General features: G+C 45.5%; 1 protein-coding gene across 1 annotated transcript in view; it reads right to left on the minus strand.

Moving 5' to 3' along the window:
• Positions 1 to 4,053: 4,053 nt before the first annotated feature.
• The window catches only part of vps37c (VPS37C subunit of ESCRT-I), a 24,034-nt gene continuing 18,667 nt past the window's right edge, over positions 4,054 to 9,420 (minus strand). Inside the window, exon 5 of the mRNA XM_019879720.1 lies at positions 4,054 to 7,605. Coding sequence (XP_019735279.1) covers positions 6,883 to 7,605 — 723 coding nt within the window. The 3' untranslated portion in view covers positions 4,054 to 6,882. The remainder of the gene's footprint in view (positions 7,606 to 9,420) is intronic.

Genomic DNA, 9,420 nt, shown 5'->3' on the forward strand with positions numbered 1-9,420 from the left:
ACGGCGGCGGAGAATACGGTGGAGGCAATCGTTGTCGAAGACTTCCAGCTTGCGCTGGTCAGACACTCTCAAAGGCCAAGTCTCACAGCCATAGAGGAGGAGGGTCCGCACGATCGCCTGGTAGACGCGCCCCTTCGTCACCGCCGAGATCTCGCGGCGACCCCACAGATGGCGTTGTAGGCGCACGAAGGCGGATCTGGCGGCTCCGATGCGGTGATCGACTTCCGCTTCTCCTTACCCCGACGGAACCACAGAGGAGCCGAGATACGTGAAGGAATCGACGTTTTCCAAGGTTCACGCCCTCCAGCAACAGCGACCGCCAACAAGGTTGGCGAGAGCGCGCAGCCTTGTCGGACACCCGACCGCACCTCAAAGGCTTCTGATTCGCTGCCGTAGGCCTACACTCGGACTCGGGTTGACCGGTAGTACCCCTGGATGAGCCGAAGCAGTTTCACAGGGATCCCGTCAGCCTGCATGATCCTCCACAAAGCACCCCGGTCGACTGAATCAAATGCCGCGGCAAAGTCGATGAAGCACACGACTGTCGGTTGTTGGTAGGCCCATCGTTGCTCCAGGGTGCGACACAGACTGAAGATCTGGTCTACACATCCCCTTCCGGGGCGAAAGCCACCCTGAGTTAGGCGAGTCTGGCGGTCACGGGCCATCTGGAAGCGTTTCAGCAGAAGGACGACAAATGCTTTTGCAGCCACATCGAGAAGGCTAATGCCTCTGTAGTTGGCTTCTTGAAAAGGGGTAGTAACATTGCTTCGCTCCAGTCATCCGGGATGGTCTCGGAAGTCCACACGGCATTGTAGACACGATGAAGCCACGCTGCGAAGACGTCAATGTCGCTTTTGTATACTTCCGCCAGGATGCCGTCTTCGCCTGGGGCTTTATTATTTCGGAGCTGACGCAGGACGCCTTGAATTTCATCTACCATAGGCGGGTCCGAGCTGCAGTCGTACTCCTCATCAGTTGCAGGAAGCACAGGCGCTAACAGTGGTGGTGGGTGATTGAGTAGAACTTCAAAGTGTTCGCGCCAACGTTGCAGTCATTCCTCTAAGGAGGTTATCACAGAACCGTTCTCTGCGCAGATCGTTTCGCTGACTCCGGTGGATTTCCGGCTCGCCTTTTGTACCAACTGATAAAGCTTGCGGGTATCTCCCACAGCGGCGGCCCTCTCAGTTTCTTCGGCAAAGTCGCACCAATAGGCATTTCGATCTGCCCGAATCGCCCAAGTGGGAAGTCGCCGTAGTTTGCGGAAGTTGGCTGCTCCCGTTACTTGCGCAAGCCTGGATCGTTCTGCAAGGGCCAGCGTGTTTGCACTGATCCAGTCGCGTTTCTGGTGTTTGGTGGAGCTGAGGTGTGCGCGCGCAGATGCAGCGATGGTAGATTTGAGTTCCCGCCACTCCTGCTCCGGCTAATCGAAAGCCGGCTGTAGTTGAGCGAAGCGGTTTTGGACCTCCACTTGAAAATTCTTCCCCACATCCAGCTTCAGTTTCGTGACATCAATCCGCGTGGTGCGTTTTGGAGGGCGATTAACTTTAAGTCGGATGCGAAGGGTAGCACGCACAAGCGCGTGGTCAGAGCTGCTCTTGCCGCCAATGTCTGCTCCACGGTACGCCTGCGCGTCGAGGACTGAACTCGTCCAACGTGACCGAGCCAGGATGTAGTCAATCTGGTTAGTCGTCCTCCCATCGTTCAAGTTGGGGGTGTTGGAAGCGTGTATTCATCACGACTAGGCGATTTGAGGCGGCGAAGTTAATGAGCCGTTCGCCATTGTCGCAGCGTCTTCGCAAAGCAAAGCGCCCCAACACTCGTCGCGTGGTGTCAGTCGCCGTTCCGGTGCGGCATTCCAGTCTCCTGCAACCACCAGGACGTCATTGGAGGGGATGCCGTTGACGGTCGTCTGGAGCTTATGGTAGAACTGCTACTTGTCCACGTCAGCAGCGTTCAATGTGGGCACGTATACCGCCACGACAGAGATGTTGGCAATGGCACCACTCAAGCGCACCTTGGCAAGGCGGGGGGAGATGGGTTCCCACGCCAACAGTGCAGCCTGCGCCTCGGGAGCATGGGCGATTGCAATGCCGTGCTGCCCGCTGTTGTCCGTCACTCCACTATGGTCGAGGTTGTAGACCACATCGACATCAGGGACCTTCAGCTGTCGCTGCCCGGCATCAGGGAGGCGTACTTCGGAAAGGCATGCCACACTGACACCGTAATTGTGAAGTGACCTCATGGTGAGGGCTTGGGTCCCTTTGTCGCGGAGAGTCCTGACGTTCCAGCAAGCAATTTTGAGGCGCTCACGGCGTCGGAGAAGCTGATGGTGAGGGTGGTGGTTGTGGTTGTGGTTTTGGTGCATCCACTAGATGGTGCTACGCTAAAAGGAATACAATACAATGCAACTTTATATAGAGCCTTCACCACTGTTGCAGCTGTAACAATGACAGCTGGTGACAAAAACGGGCATTAAACATAAATACAAATGGCATTACAAAACAAAAAAAACAAAAGTTATTAAGACTAAATATTCGTAGAATATTAGTCTAAGTTGTCTTCTTCGTTTAGTCAGTAGTTAACTATGCTTGTGGTATTATCTTCAACTTATATTATCTTCAGAGCACTTTAAAACAACCACCGCTGTATACCGTACAAAGTGCTCTACATGGAGCAAATATCATTTATACAACAATAAACACTAAAACTAAAATTAATAAAGACAGTAGAAAGCACAAAAACAGTAAAACTCAAATTTCAGTGTTCAATCAGCCTGCCATACATGTTTTTGGAATGTGGGAGGAAACCGGAGTACCCGGGGAAAACCCACGCAGAACATGCAAACCCCACACAGGAAGGCCGCAGCCGGGATCGACACCATGACCTCTGCACTGTGAGGTTGACGCGCTACCCACTGGACCACCGGGCCACTCCCTTGCATTTTCAATTTGTTTTGGGAAAATCAATGACAAACGAACAACTTTAAAACCGTCCAATAGAAATGTGCAACACGGCCATGCTGCACTCCCCTTCCTCCATGTCTTCGTGGAAGTCATGAGAGACTATTTGGCTATTCAAAATCATTGTAAATACATAGGTCATTTTGTCAAAATAACAGGGATCAATCGGTCCCAAAATGTATGTGAACATCTGTACTTAAGCCCACTTCAACCTCTGAAAATGTCACAAAATGATTAGCTTTTCTATGAGAAATGATCAGTAATGTGCAGCTTAGGTGTAGTTTTTCTCATGTCTATCAGTTTTCTTTTATAAGTCACCAAGATACTCACACACAATGGATTCCAAGAGGCTTTTCGTAAGGTGACTTGTTCATAGGTCATTATATACAGGTGTATTACATTTAAATCTGTAAGGGGTAGCTTGACTTACTTTTTCCCCCGAGGTCCACCTCTATGGGGTACTCCCTTCACTGTCTATCCGAAAATCAGTTGCTTTAAATGGCCATACTCAACTGATGGCGTCGGTCTCATCGCTGGAAGTCCGATGTTTCCACAGATGGGCACTCTACCCTATTTTACCAGTCTGTCCTCAGTCCGCAACATGGGGACTCTTCCGTGATTGTCCCCAAATCCTTGTTCATAAAATAATAGTCCTCAGTCCCTGTCCGTCTTTGTCCTTTTAAAGCGCTTCCTCCTTACATTTCACCAGTCTGTCCACCCACCCAAAAAAAAAAAAAAGCATATCCAGGACACTGTGGGAGAGAGGCTAACGGCAGTGGTTTAATAATTCATAAACATAATTTAAAGCTTATTAGCTGGCTAATTTCCTCTTCACATGCACTTACCTTTCGGGCATCCACTTCTGGATTAACATTTTGACGAACCGTTTACCACCACATGTATGTATGTCCCCCACAAAGCTATAGTATGGCTTACACAGCGGGCCAGTACATGCAACAGTGTACAGTGATTTTATTCTGCTCCAAGCAAATATTTGAATTCTAAATATTTTTCCACACCCATGCGACTCACTCTTCAAATCACCACTATTTTAAGACAAGCAGTAAAAAAAAAAAAAAAAAGTACAACAGGCTAGCACACAATTGCATTTATTGTGAAACAGTATGGATCACTTTACACACAAAAACTATATATTATGAACAGCGTGGACAACTTTACACACAAAAAATACACTCTTGTTTTTTTTTTTTTGTTTTTTTTTTTGTGTTCGGACCCCTGCTGCTTTTCCTCCTTAAACTGCCCTTTGTTGGTGGGGTTCCCCAATAGGGACATGTTCCCTTTGAGGAAGACCAGGGCGGTCCTCTTTGGCCGGAGGATGTCACCGGCTTTTGAAAAACCCCTTTCCTCAGCAGCGGAGCTAGGAAGAGGAGTGTTGTATTTAATGTAATTGAATTTAGTCCACCCACGCCTCCCTGTGCTCCGCTGGCGTGTTCCCTATGCAGTGTGCGTGTTTGGGTGACCAGTGATGCGTTTGAAGCTGCCAACACAACCACCATGGATCATCAGATTGACTGGTGATGCGTTAACTTTTTTGGGACGGAGGACAAGTACGCACGAGGCAAGCGGTGTGTCGTGATATTTCACATTCAGTCTGAAGTAGTGTATTGGAGGATTACACACGCAAAACAGATTGTGCTTGTTTCTTTCAGTCGTTAAATGGGCCTCCGTAGGTACTTGACCCGGTTAGGGATGATTACAAGGATGGACGAAACCCACTACCACCGTTTTACATACAGACCTATTATATAAGTGCCAATATTAAGCCTTTAATCCATTAATTCTAAATAATGATCTTACGAGTTGTTTCCACCACCGCTACATCACACCAAGAAGTGACGCTGGCTCTGTCAGAATGTACACACTAGTCCCTACACTCCTACAGTATATAGTGCACTATTAAGGGGTTACATCATTTTGGAGGGGAGTCCGAATGGCCAGGGAGGATAAATGTAGTGCACTCAAAATAACCCATAATGCACTAGGAAAAGTACATAGATGTTTACTTAACAGGTTGATTTGGACCACAATGCATTGAAAGCAGGAAAACAACATGGCGCAAAATATGTTCAAGGGAAATAAAATACAGGTAGTTTAAAATATGTTTTTTGTTATTCACAATAGTCATAGAGCTTAATGCGCCAGAGTATCATGATAGATACGTGGTCACCTGATATGCGACGAGGCGCAAGTAGTGAGTGAGCTGGCTGTCCGAATCGATAAAAAGAATGAGGGGACAACTATATAGTTCTACACAAAGTATAAAGTGACTCAGGAGTTAGGAAATAAGGGTGGACATTCCGTCACAGCTGCTGACTGGGTTGCCACTTGCCAGGTTGCCATGAATGGAAAAAAAAAAAAAAGTTTCTTTCCTTAAAAAAAAAGGCAAACTGTTAAAATGCAGAATTCAAAGTATAAACAAGATAACTTGCCAAGTCATGTAGTTTCAGTCTAAGTCAAGTCGAGTCACTTATGACGCCATTTGCCCCAATCAGCCCCATACATACCACACCACTCCGTTATGCTGGGCACTACACCACGAGGCCGCCGTTGCTTTTCCATTACGACAGGCACACGGCGGGATGAAGGTGGGATGAACTGAACAGTGCAAGCTTGTGCTGCATGATTTACACTCGCAGCATGTAAAATGACATTTCGCAAACGGCGAGTCAAAGCCACTGTTTTGGGGGAGATAGTAAATATGAATTGTTGTTGCACGATGTGGCAACATTGCAAAGTGCAGCTCAACAATGCTCAAACGTTTTCACATAGACGAAAAATCACTTTCTGGCTTTCAGACAGTGAGACAGCCAGCCACTGTCAAGACAAAAATACAGTGTATACAGCGGACATTCTTTGTGTCTTACAACACTGAACCATATTTCCAATTACATATGTACCATGGATGAAAGTGCGGGATCGCGATTTCGCGAGCTGCATGCAAAGCTCGGCGCCAGGGCTCATTCATTTTGGAGAGCTAACTCATTCATTTGGCCGCCTCTCTGAGTCAGTGGCTCATCGACCTCACTCTGCGGCATCTGGAGGCCTCCGGCGTTCACCCAAAGCTGCCATTCCCTGTGGGGTTGGGGGAACAATCGGTAGTTCCGGAGGGGCGACAAGGAGGCTCGCCTCTGGAGACCTCTCATTCAAGTGAATGTGACCCAGCGAGCAAGCGTATGCACCCTTACAACATCATCAAAAATGCACCCATGAGTACACATGAAATTTTAAGTAAATATGGTTCAACGTTGGTGTCAAAATTATATTTATTGTATATTCTGTATATTTATGACTTTGCAGATGGCCAGCGGGCAGCTCGTCTAAAACCAGGACATGGGCGGCGGAGTTCCTTGCCGCATCGCTGTTGGCCAATCAAATAACAGTGACAACACAGACGCGCTGGGACCTGCGTTTTAAAACCACCGTTTTAAAACCACCTCCAAGATGGTTCTGAAAAGCGGTTCCCAGCCGCAAAAAAGTCCAGTGGAAAAGCGAACATCCAGGGTTAAGCGAGGCCGTCTCGGTGTGGAGCGGGCCTTATGGAAACGCCTTTAGATGTCAAGTCCCAATAAAGTCAAATCAAGTTTTTGGCATGCAAGCCGCAGATCCTAAAAATAGCAACTTGAGTCTGACTCAAGTCAAGTCATATAACAAGAGTCCCCCATCACTGTTTTAAGAACCATAAACAACCTGAGACTAGGGTGTGGGGGTTAAGGGAATAAAGAAAACCACCATAATATTAAAAGACAGAATAACAACCTAAAATCTGAAAGTTGAAGAAAAGGTCACAGTAGATGACACAGAGACAAGAGGGGGTAGCAATTAGGCTGAGAAACCTGTCAGCAAAGGGTGGATTAAGTGTGTGGAATTAGGGCATAGTAGGAAAAATGAGCAGTAGATACTTTCAAAAATATGGCTGCGGTACTCCATTTCCAGGTCTGCAAATCGGTCTTTCAGTTGGTGACTGAGAATTGTAATGAGCAGAACTGGCTGGATAATTATAACCACCATCACGATATGAAGCTGCGTATACTGCAGTATTGCTTTGGGGGTGGTTTCGTGTGTATTGGCCAAAAGCTGATCCTGGGTTTGGGGCAGAGAAAGATGACTGCGTTGGATAAGGGCAAGGGACTGAAGCCATCGGTCTAAATGCTGGCCTGGGACCAGTGCAGCTCCCTGCCGGAGCAAAAGGTAATCCTGCAGATGATACTACCTGTGATGAGGGAAGGACTGGGCCAGTGCCTGTTGCCAATAATGCAACTGGTGGAGGAGTACAGGAAGGAGAAGAAGGACATTGGAGGTAGGGGACACCACAGGAAGCCCCTGCAGATGAAGGAAGAGGTTGGGAAGCATTATAGTAACTGGAGGTCTGGCATTTGTTGTTTGCTTGGTGCTGCTGATTTGCTGCTGTTGCGATTTGTGGATTCCAGTGATTAACTTGGGGGCCTTGGATGATTCCTGGCGATGATGACGTAGCTGTGGGTTTATCCTCTCTTGTCTGTCGCATGACCTCCTGGAATTTCTCTATCCGCACACGTCTTTTGTGAGCAAGGGAACGTAGAGGCAGGAAGCGGTCAAGGAATGAGTCCAATGGCAGAGAGCCCTCCAGAAATATATCAGCTAGAACCTGTAAAACAGACCAGTGACATGCGGTGATGTTCATGACTGATGAGGCATTCACTCCTCTGAGTCGGTCAAAATCCGTGTTTTTTCCACTGATCTTTTTTAAGAATTCAAACATCTGCTCTTAATGTAATTTTTATATGAAGTACTTTTTTACATACTTTTTGTAGCGCCAGACAACCTAAATAAACCTAAGAAAAGAATGTTAAACACAGACTAAAAAAAGCTGAGTGGAAGAATGCTTCTACTTCGCGTGCCTATGGAGCTCAGCCGTGCCACATGTCAAAGTGGCACGGTACGTTCCAGGTTATAATGTCCCACGACTCACTCGAATTTCTGGCCAATCAGAAATACTTTGTCCCACGCATTGATTAAATATAGTCCACAAACTGTTGAATGTCAGCATGTGCACGACATGTGCGATAAAACGTATACTGGCGATATAAAGAGAGACAGCAGAGGACATCCGGCAACCCCCTGCGTTGGTTAATTAATGTGTTACACGCGTAGTCACTTGTATCATCGATGTATTTGGACAATAAAAATATGAAAATTCAGAGACAGTGTTTTAATGATGAAGTCATGGGCATTGTTGGATTAAAAAAGAAAATCAATATAAAGCATGTACAAAGCTGTGCCTCAATACCAGGGAGTTGAAATGATTGTCCAAACAAACAGAACTTCAAAATGGCAGCATGCTGTCATTTTTAAACCATTGCAGCTGGTCGCTGCAACATTTGCACCCACATATGTTGCAAATACATCCATTATAATGAATAAATGTTGATATATTGTCAATTATAATGCGTTTCCCGTGATTACAGCATTAATCCCTTAAGTCAGGGGTTCCCAACCTTTTTTGACTGAAGATCTACTTTTCGATCAACCAAACTCCCGCGAAGGCATGGGACGCCCTTTTTCAGCGTGTTAAGTATCGTAATTCATGTGTACTGTTTTAAAATGCTTCTCTCAGCCCTCCAGATTCCCATTCTTTGACAGTGCCCTCGGTGAATTGTACTTTAAACAAACTCTGAATGAGAAAAATAATAACAATAAAAGGCAACACCTCTGATCGCAAGCTGCAATTGCAGAGTGCTGACCACGAACAGCTTCCGGTGATGCAGGTCACACGCCACCGTAGTTTAAAGGTGACCTGCTTTTTTATTTTATTTTATTTTTTAAATACTTTTTGTGAAAGTCAGACTGATGAGATGCTTAGGGCGCAGTGGACACTAAGACAAAAATATGAAAAAATATATATATATGGATCTACTTGATGCTGCTGAACATTTAGAGTTGTTGGAAGTAAAAAAAAAAAAAATTCAGAAATGACTTAGTTATCACAACCTTAAAAGCAGAAAAACAATTTTTGCTGAAGTACGCTGAGAAGTCCATTGTATGACAAACTATCATTGTCAATTATGGGCATGCATAATAAAATTCTATTGTCATTTTTTGACTGATTCAAGGATATAATTACATCATATAACAGATTTAAATTATATATATATATATATATATATATATACAGAAAGGTGTATAAATAGATAAGTACAGTACACATAAGTACTTGATGAGATGTAGATCTCTTCCTTTTCTTTTGCATTGAAAAATGATCTATTTATATTATTACACAACAAGGGGTAGGACTAGATAAGTTGTATACTTCTTCCTACTCCTTTGAGCATATAACGGTGATGATGTTTGTTTTATTTACTTTTTATTTTTATTTCTCCTTTTGTAATTTTGTTTGCCTTTTGTCAATTGTTGTTGTATTGTATGTTCAATAAACAATTAACTAACTAACTAACTAACTAAC

Source organism: Hippocampus comes, unplaced genomic scaffold (assembly GCF_001891065.2).
Source record: "Hippocampus comes isolate QL1 unplaced genomic scaffold, H_comes_QL1_v1.1 scaffold158, whole genome shotgun sequence".
In the NCBI taxonomy this organism is placed as follows: Eukaryota; Metazoa; Chordata; class Actinopteri; order Syngnathiformes; family Syngnathidae; genus Hippocampus; species Hippocampus comes.